This window comes from Amia ocellicauda, chromosome 7 (assembly GCF_036373705.1).
Source record: "Amia ocellicauda isolate fAmiCal2 chromosome 7, fAmiCal2.hap1, whole genome shotgun sequence".
Taxonomy (NCBI): Eukaryota; Metazoa; Chordata; class Actinopteri; order Amiiformes; family Amiidae; genus Amia; species Amia ocellicauda.
The window spans coordinates 48,400,411-48,420,622 of record NC_089856.1 but is presented as its reverse complement, the minus strand read 5'-3'; the positions used below and the strand labels follow the sequence as shown (position 1 = coordinate 48,420,622).

Sequence of the window (20,212 nt, the reverse complement as noted above, 5' to 3'; positions counted from 1 at the left end):
AGATTTAAATAGATCTCGCCCTCAGCAGCTTTCGCTTTGTCAAGGAAGTCAGAGCAAAACCGAAAGCAGCGGCACCATCACCTGCGTGTGTTACAGCCCAGTGTGCTGCTCGAGTGTGAGTGCGTGTGTGAGTGCGAGTGCGTGTACAGCCCAGTGCACTGCTCCTGTGTCAGAGTCGCCTCGCGCCACGCCGCGCCCTTGACAGATCCACAGTTATCATAACCCCTCCCCTGCATACCTAGCAGCCTTTCTACTACTATTACTGTTATTATCATTAATATTCACTCATAGATTGTTGGAACTACAGATGTAATGTTTGTTTTTTCTGTGTCTCTCTGGCGGCCTGTGTTCTTACGGATTGTGACCTTCTATATGTGTAAGCCTATAGTTTTTATATATTATATATGTATCCCACCATATGAAACTAGACTGGACCGGTGTGGTTGAGAATAGAGCGCCTATTAGGATGGGGATGAAGGTGACGGGTCCCCCGGGAGGCTTCTGTCAAGATCAGGTGTCAATGTAATGCTAACCCACCTTTCTCCCTCCACTGGGCTACTGGGCTAAAAGGTTTGTCTCGCTCGACACCCTTTCACCTGGAGGGGCCGTTCGCAGGGTGGGTGACACCGGGCCTGGGCCCAGAAGGCCGCTAGAGAAGACCTGACAACAATCGGCACCGTGCTGGGGAAGCCCCGCTCTGAGGGGGAGGGGAGTCCCCGGCCGTGCGGTGACAAACGGCCCGTGTGACAGCGCTGTTAAATCCCCATCGACAGCCCTACATCACTTTTATTAACCGGCTAATTCACTGATAATGATGTCTGGTCTTCCTGGGAGTGCGAGGGGGCGTGTGCCCTGGCGGAGGGGCAGAGCAGAACGGATTCCTCTGAAGGGTTGAGTGGAGTGGGGACACACGTACGCGTGCGCGCGCACACACACACACAAACACACATGGGCACGCGCACAACCTCACACACACACACACATAGACAAACAGACACACAAACACAGACACGCACAAACACACGCACACACATGGGCACATGCACAACCTCTCACACACACACACACACAGGCATGCGCACAACCTCACACAGACACACACACGCACACACCGGGGTGTCTATGCTCAGACTCTTCCCCAGTTGGCTGTATTGGATTCTGCGCTGTTTTCCTCCAGGTGACGTCAGGCAGGTTGTCCTGACAGAGGAAGTGCTTGTTCTCCTCTTTGACTTTGATTTTATAGCCCATATTGAATGATTTTATAGAGCCTGACTGATGGTTTACAAGATAAAGACAAAACACATTCTGATAGCATCCCAAACTCTGCTCTCGCCTGGCCGATCTGGGTGTTTATTCGTCAGGTTTAGTTTATTCCCAGCGAAGGTCACATGGGCAGCTCTGTGCAGAAATAGCCGGTCCGTTGTGCGGCTCGGATGCAGCGGCGGAGGCTCTGCGCTGGCCGAGGGGAGAGAGTGCGTGCATGTTCAAACTGAAGTGATTTATTTTTATTTATTTTTATTTATTTATTCTTTCAGCCCAGAGGGGAAAGCCTTTCGCTCGAAGGTGGAGCTGATCGCGTACTTCCAAAAGGTAGGGGACACCACCACCGACCCCAATGACTTTGACTTCACCGTCACGGGCCGGGGCAGCCCCTCACGCCGGGAGAAGAAGCCCCCCAAGAAGCCCAAGGTGGTGAAAGCCTCGGGCCGGGGCAGGGGGCGGCCCAAGGGCAGCGGCAAGGTGCGCATAGCCTCAGAGGGGGTGGCAGTCAAGCGTGTGGTGGAGAAGAGCCCCGGCAAGCTGCTGGTCAAGATGCCCTTTGTCACACCCAAGGCGGAGGCGGGGGGGCCCTCAGGACAGGGCTCCATGGCGGCGACCAAAAAGCGCCCGGGGCGGAAGCGGAAGCACGAGCCGGACCCACTGACCGCGCCCAAGAAGAGGGGGCGCAAACCGTCTGTGCCGCCCGGGGGGGTTGTGGGGGCTGCGGGTGCGTCTGCAGCAGGGGCCGCCAGCGCCCCCAACCCCTCAGCAGCCGCCGCCGCTGCTGCCGCCTCACAAGCCGCCGAGGCCAAGAAGAAAGCGCTGAAGGAGTCTTCCGCCAGGCCGGTGCAGCAGACGGCGCTGCCCATCAAGAAACGCAAGACCAGGGAGACCGTGGAGGAGCCAGAGGCCCCCCCCCCTGCCGCCGCGGCCGGCTCTGCTGCCCCGGGCAGTGTGGTAGCGCCAGGGCCGGGGGACGAGGGGGCCAGCAGCATGGAGGCAGAGAGGGGACAGAAGCTGCCGAAGAGTCCCGGGAGGAAGCACAAGGAGGGCACGGGCAGTAGCAGCAGCGGAGGGGGCAGCAGCAGCCCCCCGAAGAGCCACAAGAAGAAGGAGCGGCCGCCGCACAAGCACCACCACCACCACCACCATCACCACCACCACCACCAACACTCCCCCCCACCCGCTGCGCAGCCGCCTGCCCCGCCTCCGGCGCCGCCTCCCCCGCCCACCCTGGCGCCACCGCACCCCCCCCAGCCCCTCCACCAGGCCCCAGGCAGGGCGGCGCTGGGCCGGGGGGGCGCCCCGGTGCCGCAGGACAATGAGCCGCAGGACTTGAGCACCCCCAAGCCGTGCAGGGGAGACGACAAGCAGCAGCCGCCGCCGCCGCCAGTCATCACCCGCAGAGAGCCCCCCGTCCGGCCCGACAGCTGCCCGGCGCGGGAGACGGCCGCCAAGACTCAGGGAGGGGTGGCCGAGCCCAAGGGCAAGCTCCGCGTAGGGGGGGCGGTGATGGTGGGCGGGGGCGGGGGCGGGGGGGCCGAGGCAGTGGGGGAGATGAAGGACATCGTGCCCACGTCCGCCGTGCCCCGGCCCAGCCGCGAGGAGACGGTGGAGTCCCGGACGCCAGTGAGCGAGAGGGTGAGCTGACTGACCACGGCCAGGAGACAGAAACGAGAGGAGGAGGAGGAGGAGGAGGAAGGGTGGCTTTTTGGAGTAAAAAATGAGAAAAAACACAAAAAAATTACAAAAAAATCTGATCGATATATATATATATATATATATATTACCATACAAACGGCAGCTGTTGTGTGTTGTACTCTGTGTGGGTCGGGCTGTTGAACCAAGAACGACAACCGAAGAAAGAAAGACAAACAAACTCAATAGCAGATCGCTTCCTGATTAAATAACCGTTCCGTTTTGCGTCGTGCATTTCACCTGCCCAGCGGTTCCCTCTTCGAAGCTTCACTGGCGAGCGCAGGCGGGGGGGGGGGGGTACTGAGGCGCTGTGTGAGAGATGGCACCCCCGTCCTTGGTGTCCGAGCTGTGCCGGGCAGCCCCTTGGCCATGTCGCAGCTGGGGCAGCATCTTGACCCTTTTAAAAGCCTGACACGGTTCCCAGAGACGGCTCCAGTGTGCCATGTCTCCTCCGCCCCAAAACTAAAGCGAGAGGAAAGTATGTCCCCTTCCCAGCGCAGCCAGGGCCGGGTTCTGACGGGTGGTGATTGTTGATTTCTCTGTTTTCTGTGAGGCTGACTGTCCATTACACACACAGTGTACTCTCATCTCTTAAACAAGCTTCTAGTAGTTCACATTTTTTTTAAATAATAATGATAATACTATGAAATAATGTAAAACTAGGAAGTATCAGTAGTTGTCAGTTAGAAGTAAACAATGAGAGAGAGAGAGAGACGAGCAGGCGCTCGCTCTCTCTGACAGTAGAGTTGTCATTGTTATGAGTATTTTGTACACACGCCCCCCTGACATGCAGGACAGAGACCTTTCTGCGTGTGTTCAGTCCAGCAGCGTGTCGAGGGCGCCACAGCCTCCAGTCTGCCAAAGACTACGACGTCTTCTTCCCTCAGTCCTGTGAAGCTTCGAAGAGAGCCGTGCTTTTCCAGTTTGTTTCTTTACTTTGTGTCTGTGAACCCCAGTGTGGTAAGAGCTTCCCAACGGTCATGCCAGCAGTGCCCGTGTCCAAAGCGGGCTTCTCCGACTGAAAACATGAGACCTTTAAGAGCTTCCATTTTGGCACTAACAATGCATACTATAGCTCTGACTGCACACGCACTCTCTGACTGAACACACACACACACACACTGTGACTGTACACACACCTACACGCACTCTGTGACTGTACACACACACGCACTCTGTGACTGTACACACACACACATGCACTCTCTGTACACACATGCACGCCAACCCTGGTTAGATGGGAGAATTTGGGGTGTTTTTTTTTTTTTTTCGGGAACTCGTGTGTCCTCACCGCAGACGGCACACTATTGGCGTCCCCTGCGAGGCACAGAGCGAATACTGAGGCCATCGCTCAGTTTACACCTCTTATCACCGTGTGTTTTTACACAGAGGGGCTCTGGGCGTGAATAGTGCCATACCTCTCCCCATGTTTACAGCTGAAGTAGCACAGCAGTATTTATTTGTGTGTGTGTGTGTGTGTATAATATATAATATTCCCTCTGATTAACATCCTGAGACGATTGTTAAGAGCAGAAGGTTGCGCTGACCCTCACTGAGCTCCCACGGTCCTCTCCTCTCCTGCCTCGTTATCCTCGTTATCGTTGGCTTCCCTAGTGCCTCTGACAACATTAGTATCGTGTTACATGTTGAGGGCTGTGAGCAATAAAAAAAATAAAAGAGCAGTACAAGTATTAGCTGTAGTTTATTTTTTATTTCTTAGTTATTATCAAGATGTATATTTTTTATAAATCAGATCTTAATGAAAGCAGAGGGAGGAGGGAGATGGATTTCAGCCTTTTACTATTGAAGAATAATTAAGATCGTAATATTCAGGATGTTAATGGGGAGTGAGAAATGACAGGAGCCCCCAGCGATGTGTCGGGGTCTGTGTGTGTCTGCGTGTCTGTGTGTGTCTGCGTGTCTGTGTGTGTGTGTGTGTACTTCTCTCTTGTGTGAGATTTCATCACGATTAAAGACTGCACTGTGGAGCTGCAGTGTTTCACCTGAAGCTCAGGTTATTTGACTTATAAAAGCCCTTTAACCAAAACCCAGGATTCGGGTGGCACTCCAGCAGGCCGCTGTGGGAAGCTCTTATTGGTTTGTTTTGTTTTAGTTTTTTCATTTACAAAAAGAATACTTCCCAATGTATTTGTGTTTACAAAGTTGTTGTTTTTTATTTTTTTTATCCACTTATTCAGATGACGAAGCACCTTATCTGTAACAGAAACCACACACACACACACACACACACACACGACAAGTATGTGTATCTATACTAAACGTAATACTAATCCTAATAACCATAACCATAGCGATACGATGGGGCCCTCTCCTGCTCTCCGCACGCAGGCTGCCCGTCCGCTGGCCGTCGCACTGCAGGTTTACAGTTCCCACCCGGACGAGAGGCCGGCCCGTATCGCAGCGCTGTTTGCATGCTCTCAAAACGAGTCGTCGCAAAGTCTGTGAACACGTCGATTGTGAACTTGGCTCAGTAGGGAAATTGGTACGATTTCCGAGTCACGATTCCAAACCCGCGTAGACAAACCGTGTAGCCGTGCAGTCCCGTGTGTGAAACCCACTTCTCCAGTCCAGAGAGGGGGATCTCTGTGTGTAGCCGCTCTAGTCCCTAGTGTTGTTTCTACACAAACTCACTCGCTCTCTCTCTCTCTCTTGCCCCAGGACAGTAGAACGGCTTCAGAGAAGAACAGATGAGGAATTTATTAAACTGAACAGTTTTATAACCATGCCATCTTTGGGGTAATCACGCAAAGACTACATTCATGTAATTTCTCAGTTAGGATTATTATTAATTTTTTTACAGCTGAAAGGTTAAATTAGGGGCTGAGTTCCCAGTGTCCATGATCAGGACCTCACACTTGCGCCTGGCTCTCAAGGACCGGATTCAGAGAATAGGCCGACGCACAGAGAGACAACCTGACACATACTGCAAACACGCAGACCAGACAGAGACACAACCTGACACACACTGCAAACACGCAGACCAGACACACAGAGACACAACCTGACATACTGCAAACACGCAGACCAGACAGAGACACAACCTGACACACACTGCAAACACGCAGACCAGACACACAGAGACACAACCTGACACACTGCAAGCACGCAGACCAGACAGAGACACAACCTGACACACTGCAAGCACGCAAGCCGGACAGAGACAATCGTGTCTCGTATTGTAGTCTACGCAGAGCTCCTCTGTTGTGGGGGCTCAGGAGCGGGAGTGTAAGAACAGCAGCTCGCTGGCGATCAGGGTGTCTCCCGGCACGAGGTTCACTGGCACCACCCCCACACACAGCGCCCTATGAAGTTCGGGCCGTGACCCCTTTCTTTCCTCCTTGGTCTGTTCCCCTTTCCCCCGGACCCCCGACACAGGGGGGGACAGGGGCCTCTTTCGGAAAAACGAGCATCTGATTCACTGTGCTCGAATCAAGGGCTACGTAATAATCCAAACCGAGACCAAACGCAGAGGAAACGGAGACAAAACCACAATACGCCTTCCCCCACGTCAGTGTGCAGGAGTGGCAGCAAGGCTTCTGGGCTGGAGGCTGTCGCTTGTGTTTTTGTGTTTGTATTTTGTGTGATTGGTCTTGTGTTATTGTCTGCCGGGTCCAGAGGCTCCTCTGAGACCACTGGGTCGCACCGCTGGAGACGGGCACCCACTCACCCGGAGGCCGGGCCCCCCCGCAGGGTGGTCAGGGAGCCGGCGTCCCCTCTGGAACAAAACGTATGGGGGTGCAGCCCGAGGAGGAAAGAGCGCCAGCGACCAGCGGGGTGGCAGTGGGCCCTGGCTGATTGGGGATTTAATTAGTTACACAATTAATACAAATTAAAAGAGAGAGAGCAATTGGTGACGGCATGTGTTTCTCGAACGGTGTCCTTGCAGAGCAGATGACAGCAATCACTTGTGTTTGTTTGACTATATATATTTATATTTATATATATAGTCAGTGTGTGTGTGTGTGTATTATACTAGAACCTCCTGGCATGAAATCGAACACGTCTCCGTGGTCCAGAGCTGCGTGCGTTGACTGTAGACGGCCCAGCTATGGCAGAAGGGATAGTGCCTTGAGCTGGAGATGGACTGGGGGGAGTGGCCTTTGACATGAACACACTTTCCAACAACAGAAAGATCAAAGAAAAGGCAAAGGTGGGCTAATGGGGTCTCTGGCCAAGCAGTCGGGGGACCCGGGCCTGATGCGTATTCCTGAGGCCCAAATAAAGCCCCTGTAGTTGCATCGGTCGGTGCGGCGGTTGTGTAATTGTGTTGGCTCTGAACACAGGGCCTAGGGCTGGCTGCTGGGCTTTGGCGCGTCCGTGCTGTGCTGTGGCGGAGTGGTGCAAAGTCTACCACCGCCTTATCTACGTCAATAGATATTTATTTATGTGTAAACAGATGGAGGCTTTAAAGGCAAAGTACTGGGGCTGTATTTCCTCGTGGATGTTGTCATTGCGTCCTCGTCCCCCCCAGCCGCCAGTCACTGGAACCCGTTGTTAAGCGTGCCGTTGGCGCGGGCAGTGTGTGCCAAGTTTCCCAGTGCAGCCGGCGGGCTCCCCGGGGCGGCACCAGGTGCGCTGGTAACGGCGAGCCATGCTGGGAGAGAAGTGTGTGAATGCGTTTCTGTCCAGCGGTGTGGGAGTGTGTTTGTAGCCAGGAAATTAAATAAATAAATGTCTCCTCTGTCCCTGCGCCAGCTCAACCTGAGGCAGAGGCCGAGGCCGATTCCCCCAGGGTCAGCCTTTCTGCCAGGCACTCACACTGGCCTTTTGTTCCGGCGTGGGCCGACAGGGAAGGAGCGCTGCACTCCGGCCACTCCGAGCAGAGAGTCACCCGCATCCCCGTCTGCAGCACGTGGGACGGTCAGGGCAGAGAGGGGCTGTCGATGCATAGATACAGTGGAGAGGACTGTACACTGTGGATAGATGCATGTGCGCCTGTGTGTGCGCTGATTGCTCTAATGCAGGTCCAGCCAGCAAAAGCCTCTGTGACATGACAAGTGTTTAAATCATGAGGTAAGATCTTCCACTGCGTCTGCCAGCAGGAGGAAACAAAAAGAACAGCCAGCAGTTCTCTCTGTGTTTTTAATGGAGAGAGAGAGGGAGAGAGGGAGGGAGAGATAAAAAGGAACAGGACGATATTCAGGCTAAATTAAGCGTTTGTCTACTCCGAGGCCGGGCTTTGAGAACTCCTGGGGTTTGGTCCCAACGATACAAACCTTTCCTCCATCGTCGCCAGACTCGGACTGTGTGAAAGACCAAAGCACAGGACAGGAGGGTAGAGTAGAGATTGTAATGAATATAACGTCTCACCATAATGCGTGCACAGTGGGCTTGTTTTGCTTTTAAGTCAGGAAACACCGGTAGAGTCGCGGTCCTGGTGTTGCCCCCATTCATTGTGAAGTGGTGTTGACCAGCTGGACTCGGTCCTGCAGCTGGACTGGTTTAGGATGTGAGAGTTAGTTAAATGCTGTTTCTGCCTTGTTTGGATCCGCAGAGACCGGGCCGAGTGAAGTGAGAGATGGCTCTCCGCGCGGCGTATTGACCTTATCTGCTCTGGCTTCGAAGTCACAAGTATATCTGATGAACTGCAGTAGCTGTTTTTATCTCATATCTCCTGCACAGTGCCGTACAGCTCAGTGTATAATAGTGTTGTCTGGAGTCTGGTGAGAGAGTGGCCGGCTGCATGATCCAGCCTGACTGAACTGCTCCGTTTGGGCTTCTTCTCTGAGCCCAGGGTCTACTGCCCTGAAGCTGCTGCTCGGTGCTGTCCTTGTCTGCTCCTGCCCCCAGTCCTGCCTGCTGCGACCGTTGGCCCACTTTTGCCTTTCAAACAATCTTGACACCTTTTGAAATAACTGAATGTTTCAGCCTTGGCCAGTTCTGAGAAAAGATTCCAGTAATAGAGGACAATCTGCACTTTATGAGACGCGTGGCCTGGTTGGACGCCCACTTCCCTTCATCTCGTTCCTTCTTCTTCCAGAAGTTGCCGTCTTTTTAAGTTTTTATATGAATTATTTTTATTTTCATGTGATAAATGAAGGGATGGGTAGTCCAACTTCTTTTTGCAAAAAATCTAAACAAAGATAAACCTAAACAAACAACAGTAGTAATAATAAAAATAATAAAACACAGACAGACTGTAAAACAATCCCCAACCCAGAGCTCAGAGGTCACTGACCCCGGCCAGAGCCTTGCCTTTCACGATATTGAGAACCTGGCAGTTACCCGACTGCATTGTGTAGGAATACTTGATTTGTCATTTATTCATTCATGCTTTTAAACAATAAATAGAAGCAAAAAGAAAGAAATAATAAAATGGGGGATAAAACCCGACTCTTTCTTCCACTGTTCAGTGCGTTATGTTTGCCTTTTGAACACGAGAGGAAAACTCCTCTGTGAGCTGCGGACCCCCACACCGAGAACCAACACCCCCTGCCGTGGACACGATGTAGCGACGGCCCTGGCCTTACCCACGTCACCGCGTGCGCGTGTGTGTGTGTGTGTGTGTGTGTGTGTGTGTGTGTGTGTGGGGATGTGGGTGTGTGGGGATGTGGGTCGGGGTGGGGGGGGTTTACAACAACAAAGAATCCTCTTTGCCCTTTAAAAGCAGAACTCTGAACCCCACTGATTGGTTGATTGTTGTTTCCTCATTGGTTTTCGTTTGATTTCGTTTTGTTATTTGAAAAGGAAAAAAAAAAGTCTCCAAACCAAATTGTGCGTCTCCTCAAGTGTTGCTAGGAGAGCAGTTCAGTGACACACACACAATTAAATCAAAGAGCTTCCACGTGCCCAGATGGATCCTGACTGGGGGGGCGGGCCTTGTTGGGTCCTTGTTGTTGTGCGACTGTGTGTGTCTGGGCAGTGTCTGTAGCATCGGCCCTGTGGCATCCAGCGGTGCCCCACTGCGTCCCGGGGACCCCAACGTGCGTTACTGGGGAGACAGTGTGTTATAAAAATCACAGATTACTCTTCACACCAGGATGATTACACTGACACACACACACACACACACACACACACACACACGTATACATATATATGCACAGATATATATTTACGTACAACAAACAGACAGTGTAAGTGGCCTTTGAAGCATCTGTAACGGAGACAAAAGACGGGTTTTCCTCCTGTCGAGGGACGTTGTGTGTGGTGTTGTGGTCTCCTGCTCACAGGTGGGGGAGCAGCACTGGCACTGGTCTCTTCCCAACTTGGACACGATCGAAAAACAGCCACAGAATAAAGTGACGGACTCGGACAGAGGACTTCAAGAACACAGTTGTTCAATTGTGGATCTGCTGCAGACTGAAGTACAGCAAGTGGGTCCTTACCAGAGAAAAAGAAGGGATGAACGGACGAGAGGATTGACCCTGTGTTCCGCTGACGTGTTTCCTGTAGCGGGGCCAGGGCCCTTAGTGTCATGTGTTTGTCACCCCGGACGGCGAGACGCTGAATTGTATAGTAACGAATGTCTGTGAGGGAGGGACGGGGGGGTTGGGGATCGGTGATGTAACTGGGAATATGATCCCCCCCACTGCTATACCAAGACAAACGGACAGAACCTCTAACTTTCTGTGAGTGTGAGAGATAGTGTGTGTGTGTGTGTGTGTAAAGTCACAGATGACCGTGCTCTCTCAAGTCCTGGTGTGTGCTGTGTCACGTGTGCAGTGATGCTCATGGCTGTCTGACTCCGAATGTATGGTAACCTCGTCCGTTTAGCTTTCTGTTTTCGATTGGTTTGTTTTTTTTGTTAGTTTTTTTTTTTACTGAAATGATGAATAAGTACAGCAGGAGAGAAAGATGTGAGCAGGGGGGGGAGAGATCTGTGCCGTAGCGCTGCACCGTATCCACGGGGCCGACTATCCCCCCCCGCTCGGCATGAGGCTGGGTGAGGCATCGTGTCCCCCTGGAGACAGGGTGTGGGGGGGATTCAGTGCCCATTGACAGGGACCCCACAGAGGCGATGCATACGTGTCCACAGGAGACATTCGGTCATATTGACTCGTGGACATGTGCCGTCCCATCTTCAATGTCTCCCCTCATTCCCGTTATTATTATTATTGGGAAAGTGTCCTACGGGACCGGGCGGCTCTCCCCGTGCCGTGCTGGGTTTCAGGGTTGGCTGTTAGTCCAGCTGTGTTGTGTAGCATGGGGCGGGAGGGACGGGGGGCCACAGTGGAGCCACAGGAGACCAGCATCGACCACTTACCCAGCCTTGTCACACAGAAGACATGCGATGACAGCACGATCCACTGGTTGTACATACATACATACATGCATACATACGTCAATACGGAAATGTTTATTTTTTACTTACGTTAATGTTAGCGAAGGAAATCCAGTTTTGTTTCCGTTTTGTTTATTTTTAATATTAATATTATTAATATGACTATTATTTTGCCTTGCAGTTCAGTAGGATATTTGCACTTTTACAGAAAAGAGAAAATTGTATGAATGTCTTAGGTTATTTTTTTAACTTTTCTGTGAATGTTCTGTCATTTCTGTATCCTGTAGCTCAGTGTATTTACCATGACTCCATTGTATGTATATAAATATATACTCATACGTGCCTATATACACATATAGTCATATGATTATATATGTGTGTATGTGTGTATATGTGGATAATGTATACATAGGTATAAATATATTTACATCCTGTTGCTACTGACTGACACGCTGGGGGGGTTATGGCTGGTTGTGTGGGTTTGTTGGCGACGGTGTGTGTTCAGTCCTCCTCTCTGTGATTCCTCTCCCAGTCTGATTCTTGCTGCACTTACTTCTGGCTGAAGGAACACAATGGAAAATAAAAACTAAACAAAACGACAACCCCCGACCCGTTGTGCTCCTGCCTTCTTTCACGTGACGCCGCCGATCTGTACCATCGCTGCGCCCCCCCCACGGTCGGGGCTGGACGCCCTGGGGTTGGTTGGTTTGTTTGTTTGTGTGTGTTTGTGGGTTTTCTGCTGTTGTTCTGTGGCGAGTCATGTCTGTGGCTGTGCCGGGGGAGGGGCCCGCTTCAGTAATACTCCCCGGTGTCTGGTGGGCTACAGGTGCGCTGATTTCATAGTTTCACAAGCTCTCTGTCCGAGATGTTTTTGTTTGTTTGTTTTAAATGTAGAAGGACGTGTTATTTTCCCCTGAATCACCAATTCCCCAAGCAGCAACCGCCCCTCTGCTCTCCCCTGTTCCTGCCAGAGTGGCCCTGGGTCACTGGGTTCAGGTCCCCCGTCTGTCAAGCTGCACGGTCTCTCGGCCCCCCAGCGCTCCCACTCCTAGCCCCCTCGCCATGAAGACCCTTCAGTGCTGCAGCCAATCCCCTGTGGTCCCCAGAATATGCCAACAATGTGTCGGTGACGCTGTGTGAAAACAGCCGGGTGGGGGTTTCATTGGAGCAGCTCATGCCTTATGTCCAAACCTGTCCAGACACGGAGAAATAATATTCATAGTTCAAAGAAGAGCAGACCAGTGTGTAACCAGCCGGGTCACAGATACCTGTGGAGGCTCTGGGAGAGGCTGCAGAGAGACTGGGAGAGACATGTACCAGCAGCGCCAGGGCCAGGGCCAGGTGAGGGCCAGGGCCGGTGAAGGAGCCGGCTGCACCAAGAGCTTCTGTTGGATACTCCTTGCTGCAGACGTGTCTTTGACTTCAAAATGGGGTGAAGAAAGTTCACAACAACTGTAGCTGCATATAAACATGGACAACAAAATAACATGCTACACACATGTACATGTACATGCCGACACGTGGGACAGGAACTCTGCTCTTGCTCGCAGCCTGTATCTGTATAGAGCCGTCTCTGACCAGAAGACAACATATCTGACTGTGCGGTGACAGCATTTTGCTGAAGTCGAACTGAAAAGAAAAAAAATCCCTTCTGGTAGTGAAGTAACCTCCGAGCAGAAATGAGGCCAGACGGGCAGCTGCTCTCCGTCTCTCTCCCCCACCCCCATCAAACGGCACGAGTCACGGCGGCCAAGCGCCGAGGGCTGAGCGCAGGACGGCGGCGCGGGCCGGGGGTCTCTCTCTCTCGCTGCTGCTGCGGCCCGTTGGAAAGGAACGTCACGGGAGCAAAGTTGTTTGTGTTTCTTTTTAACTAAATCAAACTGTCCAGACTGGGTCACCATCGGGTTTCACGTTCCCAAGCCCTCACGTCTGTGGATGAATAAACGGACAGACAGATGTGTCTGTAGAGATGGACAGACGGATAACAAGGTCTGGAACGTAGCTCTGTTGTGTGAAGATTATGTATATTTTATTAGAGAGAGGAAGTAGAAGTGATAGTGTAGTAGGAAGCACGTGGTTTGGTCGAGTTCAGGGTTCAGTCGTTGCTGCTCGGTGTTGTGGTTGCCCATGCGGTGATGCTGCCCTTCGTGACAAGTGCTGCGGGGGGGCGGCCTGACAGAGGCGAGAGAAAGACAACACACGTCTTCTCCGTTACAGTTCACGTGTGAACTGATGTGTTTCTTCTACGGCATCGATGCCCGCCCCGGCTGCCACGTGTCTCGCTCCCGTGTTGTGCCGGTCCTGAAGGACAGCAGTGTCCTCCCGGTGCCGGCGTCCCTCTCTGTTCTGTCTGGCACCGCAGGCCCAGTGTAACGCCAGTGCGTCTGCCAACAGCACGGCACCAGCTGGCCACCATTATCACTCGCCTGGCAGGGACTGGAGAGGAGCGATCCAGGGCCCGGCAATATGTTGGTCCAGATTAACTGATTTTTCTCTCTGACTCGCTCTCTCTTTGACTATCTCTCTCTCCCTCTCGCTCTGACTCTGACTCTGACTCCCTGGCTCTCACTCTTTCCTTCTCTCGCTTGCTCACTCTCTCTAACCCTCTCTCTCTCTCTCACTCTTTCTCGCTCTCCCCTTCTCTGATTCTCTCTCTCTCTAAATCTCTCTTGCTCTCTGACTCTCTCTCTAAATTTATTTTGCTCTCTGACTCTCTCTCGTCTTGCATGCAGCCCCTTTTTCTTCCTTTTCAAACTAGTTTCTGATGTGAGAAAGTTGAACTCGGAGTGGAAACTCAGTGCGATGCCTGTCAAGCGATCTTTCTTTTTTAGAGGAAGGGGGCTATTTTTGAGGCAAGAGAGAGAGAGAGGAGAGGTGGGTGAGACCCCAGACCTTGTCGCAGTTCCTTCTTTTCCCCGGTTGCTCATTCAGGCCAATTTTTTTTTTTCATTGTTGTTATTGTTATTATTATTAATCTTCAGCATAAATCACACAGTGATAATGACGCTATATCATCTCTGACTGAACACGCACTCTTTGCACACCATGTGCACACACTGCCCAGCTATGTGTAACTGACTGACACACTGACTGACTGACTGACACACTGACTGATTGGCGCAGGGTGCAGCCCGAGAAAATGCTGAGGTTAATCAGTCACTAGAAGCTTCAGTGCTCCTTTTCTCATGATTGAACAATGGCCATCGTTGTTGCTGTTATTGCACACATGTGCGTTGTACCGCTGTAGCCGTTCGTAGGAGGAAGTAGGCCGGCCTGTTCTTGTCAGCATTGCGAGAGCAACGCACTTTCGGTTTTAGTGTGTACGCTGGTATGCAGTGGGTCATGGTGTCTGTCTCTCTTCCTCTCTGCGTCAGGAGTCACTCAGCCGAGTCAGCCACCGAGAGGCGCCCCGTTCACTCTGTCTCATATTGATATTAACAGTGTTTTTATACACATACGATGGCTTTTGTAGTTATTAATATTGTCATGATTATTCCCTACTTCAATGCTTAAATCTAAGGAGGCATCTATTTACTAACGCAGTGATTTATGAAGGAGCTGTAGAACCTGACTGGGAACTCCGTGGTTAAACACATGAGGCCGCACCTTTCCACATCCCAGGGGAAAACCCCAACAGTAGGCGTGCTGAAAACGACTCGCCGACTCGTCTTCAGTCGCAGAAAACCCCGCTGCAGCAACTCCAGTGTGTCTCCCATCCCCCATTGAACCCCCTGCCTTGGCGTGCCGTGCTGATTGTGTCTTTTCCTCCGCTTGTTGTTTGTCGAGTATAAACCCACACTCACACCAGTAAGCTGTTCCTCTCGCGTCCACAATGCAGTGTTGGAAAATTAAGAAAGCGACAATATGATGATAATAGTTTGCCATTCATACCCGTTCCATAATAAACTATCCGCAAGCCAGAAGTGAGTGCAGCAAAGGTCCCTGTGAACTTTGATGAGTAAGTGGAGCAGTGTGGATGAGACATGCTCCCAGGCCCAGGCCCGGAGTCTGAGCACAGACACACGCCATTGCCATCGTTACTGTCACCACTGCCCTACGGAGACGCAGCGTTTCCTCTGATCGCCTCTGTTTTTTGTTTGTTTGTCCGCTCTTGTTGGTGTTAAAGTCCGTTTTTCCCGGTGTGGTTTCAGTTGCCTCTGCTGTTCTAATTGGGGAAGTCCCCTCTCCGTATGCTGTCCAATCCATGCACAGAATCCCTCTAGTGACCGCAGGACTCCAACACCTGACACAAAACACCTGTGTGAAACTGTTGGTTTAAGTTGCATACACATATTCCCACGCACGCACGCAAGCACACACACACACACGCACACCCACACACACCCACACATACCCACCCACCCATATGCTCACTTCCACACACGCACATACATTCCCACACACACACATTGCACTGAGATTCACACTTCTTTAATCCAATCCAATCCAATAGACATCAGTAGAAGCGCTGATTGTCCTCGTGTGACGTATGTTTTCTGACACGGTCTGTCTGTCCACGGCGGCGCATTTAAATCAACACAGATGAGGAGAGGGACAGACCCACAAGAGTCCACACTGGCTGGGGGTGCGTGTGCGTGTGTTGGAGATAGGGGGTGCTGTTGTGTGCACTGACCTACTCACTCGGCTGTGTGTGTGCTGGACAGTGGCACTAAAATGGGTCGCTGACACTGCCAGCAGACATTTGAAAGAGTGTGTTGATGTGATCTGATAGGAGCATCTGTATCAGCGGCTAGAGGGGTGTTGGCTGGTGTCTCTCTCGGGCCTCTTGGCAGAGCGGGCCTGGCCGTCTCTCCGTGCCGCTCGCTGGTCTGTCTGCAGTCTTTCAGACTGAGATAACTGTGTCAGAGAGGCGGGGGGGAGCTGGGGGCGGAATAAAGCTTCTCTTTTTCCCTTGGAGAGGGAATTATGCAGCACTTACGAGAGGAGTGTGGGGGCGATGTCTGTCTCTCACTCTCAAGGCCATGATTCCAGGAGCTCTCGGTCTGTCCGTCCCAGCCAGGGGCCAGTCTGGGTTGTTAGCAGTGCCGGCCGTGTGAAGGCCCTACCGTGGCCATGCGGTTCGCCTGTGTGCGACAGTGCTCCGGTGACTTTGTATGTTTTTCATCAGAAAGTAGTTCACAGAAACAAAATAAAGACTAGTGTTTTTATCTTTTTTTTTTTTGGTCCTTCCAGTGTTAAATACTAACCAGTAAGGCCTCCTGGGGGAGGGAGGCCACTTGGAGGCAGTGGTGCTGCCTGCAGGAAGTGAGGTCACTGAGCCACTTGGGGTGGGCAGCTTATTCTGAGGACTTCCTGTGTGAGCCGCCGCGCTGCTCTGCTGTCCCTCTGCGGTCTACAGCCGTTTCCCCTTTTTTCTGTTTTCTTTTTTGGTTCTGTGGCAGCAAAATAACTGTGTTTTCCCAGAGAGAGAGAGAGAGAGAGAGAGAGAGAGAGACCTGGGACTCGTCTGGAGAAGAGAAACAGTTTTTCACACACAAACAATTGGAATTACAGTAACTGGAGTTTTGATAAAATAAACATCAAACTCTTGTTGGTTCATCCAGAGGACGTCCCAGTGAGGAGATCTGAGCTGTGCACTTTCTGGGGGGGTGGGGAGTGTCTTCTCTTTTCAAATAAAACAACCTTGTTTTTCTGTTCATGTCCCTCAATTTGGAATTGGCAGTGGAGAGATGAAGACAACACACACACACACACACACACACACTTGAACCTCACCCCAGAGCTGGCTGTTGTGGGAGTGGCGTTACCCCCTGTTCCTCTCTCTTACTCCTACTGCTGTTTCGGTGACCAACAGCAGCACTGACCCAGGGGTCCCGAACCACCACCTCCTCTGTCTCCGCCTGGGCAGAGCCCCAGCCTCGGTCCCACCTCCCACTGGCACAAGAGTGGCAGCCCCCTGACAATGCCCACCTGGCCCTCAATGCCAGTTTCCTATTGGCCAGAGCCATCTCATGTCTACACTAATAGGAGCCCACCAAGCACTGAACGAGGAACTTTGGTTCTGGATGGATGAGTGAGGGGTCAGTGTGGCTGCAGCCTCTGGGGTCTGAGTTTTCTGGAGATGTTGTGCGGGAGTGGAGCTGGAGTTGCGCAAGAGCAACAAGCCCGGCTGGGCAGCTCAGGGTCGCCCTGTTCGAGCCAGATGGGCAGCAGCGCCGCGGCCAGTCTCTCCTAATTGGCTCAGCTTGTGTAACAGCCAGATGGCCTGCTCCTGCTGGGGGGTCTAGACCTCTGCTAAAGTGTCACGGCTGGGAGGGACAGAGGGAGGAGTGGGCATGGAGTCATGTGATTTGGGGTTATTTTATTTGATCAAATCTCTTCTGTTTCGTTAAATTTGTGACCTTGTTTTCCAGTCATCTTCAATGTGGGGTTCGTGGTGGAATTTATTTTTTATTTTAAACCACATCCTTCTTCCAGCTGTTGTTCTCCATTGTTCTTTGACTATGTGACGTATGAGTGCGTGTGCGTCTGTAAGCATGGGGTTACCTGCGATTGACATGAGGTTTTGCCTTGTCATGTCCTTCCCACCCTTGTTTCATTATTGTCCACTAAGTGCTTTCAGAGGTGTGAAACCGGGGGTTTAGGGATTAGCAGTAGGTTATCAACAGTGTTTATTTTTTCTGTGAAGTCAGTCAACTTAATTTTCCTGGTTACTTACAAAAAAGATGAAAATATATACATATACAATAACCTCTGTACTGAATCATGTGGTTCCTTTCTACAAAAAGAGCTGTTTTTCCAATCACTGACTAGTTAGAGCTGTCAATTCTCTTACATCGTATATATGTATATATATTGTATACACAGATATATATGTATATATATATTTACACAGATATATATACATATATATTTCTATACTATATATGTAATATTTTCTTTTTGTACATGATAATATATATTAATCTAATTAAATATATATATATACATATATAGCGATGGGATCTCTTGCTTTTGTCACCTTTCCATCCATCTGTGTGGTAAACAACAGAAACTTGGCTGCAGCAATAGCACATAGTTCCCTGTGCATGTGGGGCTTCACCAGACGAGCGCGGAGGGCTGTTCCCTGTCGGGTGGGCCAGGGGTCTCACATGCCTGTTCAGCCTGTACCGGCAGCCGCCCCCGGGCTTCTGTATGTGCGTCTGGCGAAGTCTCAGTGGGCCCATGACAAGGGGGTACGATCCGTCCCGTTCGCCCCCGCCCCGTGTGTCTCCTCACCACTCTGATTTCCAGCTGTGCGTCTCTGGACAGATGTGTCGCATGTCTGCGGCCTGCCCCCCGCTGTGGCGACTGTCTGACACACCACCACTGCTGATGCCACTCACAATGCCACAGCTACCAGAACAATCATCCCCGTGTGTTTCTAATCAGTAATTTCCCCCGAGGCTGATTCACTGTGTGGGGAGTGATCGTCCAATAGAGACGCTTTCCACTGGAACCCTCTGTTTACTGGGGAACTGCATTAGTGTTGAATCACTCTTATGAAAAACAGTTCCTACTTTTCTTCTTCTTAAGTTTTGTTTTCACCCGGGGAATTCCCTGTACTTCCCTAAACACCTAGTTCAACTCAGCGCAGTGTAGTGTGAAATGGATTGATTTTTAAATCACCCGTCCCTCTTGACACAAACCTATTGGAACTGGATAGAAGACATAATGCTCCATATATATATATATAAATTCAGTGCGTAACCTCCTTGTCTTGGGTGTTCTCACTTCTCCTCTGCTTCCGTCAGTCAGGCTGGTTATAAGTGTGAATTATGAACTAGCTGAAAACACGATTTTTGCTTACAGATCCTACCGTAGTGACAATTTATATTGAAGACCAAATAACCAAGGACTGTTATTAAGTGAATGCTAAGTTCTGTACCATCCCATTCTCTCTCTGTGTCTCTCTCTCTCTCTCTCTCTCTCAGCCCTGAATTTATGTTCTCTGCTGTGTTTCTCAATGATATGTTTAGTGGAATAAAGGAAGGCTTTATTTTCTATTGTTACTCTCTCTCTTTTTTCCCCTCATTGAGATGAAATGTCAAATACACAAACTATTGTTATTGTATATTTAGTGATTGGCATTCCATAAAACACAAGAAACTACACAATACTGTACACCATGTTATTGAGCTTCTCTTCTCTTTACTGTGGGGGGGTTCCTAGGGTTATACTGTCATACACATTCATAAGATTCTTTCATACAGGCAGTCAGTGTGTAAGTCAGTCAATGTGTCAGTCAGTGTATCATCAGTCAGTGTGTAAGTCAGTCAGTGTATCGGTCAGTGTGTCTGTCAGTCATCAGTGTCAGTCAGTCAGTGTGTCTGTCAGTCAGTGTGTCAATCAGTCATCAGTGTCAGTCAGTCAGTGTGTCTGTCAGTCAGTGTGTCAGTCAGTCAGTGTGTCAGTCAGTCAGTGCCGTACGCAGTCTGGCAGTCTCTTTCACGCTCCGACCTCTCCTCTGTAAGGAATGTGCTGTTCTGGAGTTCAGCGCAGTGATTAAGCGCACAGAGGCTCCTCTGGCTCGGTTGTCAGGGCAAGGGGTCTGTTTGACTTCACTCTCTGCAGACGTCACTCCACTCGCTCTTTCCCACGATGCCCCTGTTCAGAACTCAGCTGATGGAATCGACTTCCTCCCAGGCTGGCACGCTGCAGTTGGCCCTCCTCCAGACAGCAGGGGCTGTGTCTGTGTTTCCCCAGCGCTCCACTCAGCGCAGTGCGTGGGTCAGAAGTGCGCTGTTGCTCAAGCCCTGGGCCGGTCTGACGCAGTGGGACCCAGCTCCGATGGCGTGGGTCAGAAGAAGCCCTGCGATCGACACCCTGATACGCCCAAGAGACGCTCTCACACTGCGCTGCAGAGCTGCCGTCGTCAGATTGAGCATTAGTCATTTAGTGGAAGCTTTTTCTTTTTTGAGTCTATGGTATCAACCAGACTAGACTGGACTGGACTGGACTGCTGCTACAGTCCAGCTGCTCTGACTACAATTAAAATGTAAAAAAATT

The 20,212-nt window shown here is 51.2% G+C and overlaps 1 protein-coding gene across 1 annotated transcript in view; it reads left to right on the top strand.

Annotated features, from left to right (window-relative positions):
• The window catches only part of mecp2 (methyl CpG binding protein 2), a 32,715-nt gene extending 13,508 nt beyond the window's left edge, over positions 1 to 19,207 (top strand). Inside the window, exon 3 of the mRNA XM_066710109.1 lies at positions 1,536 to 19,207. Coding sequence (XP_066566206.1) covers positions 1,536 to 2,910 — 1,375 coding nt within the window. The 3' untranslated portion in view covers positions 2,911 to 19,207. The remainder of the gene's footprint in view (positions 1 to 1,535) is intronic.
• Positions 19,208 to 20,212: the final 1,005 nt, after the last annotated feature.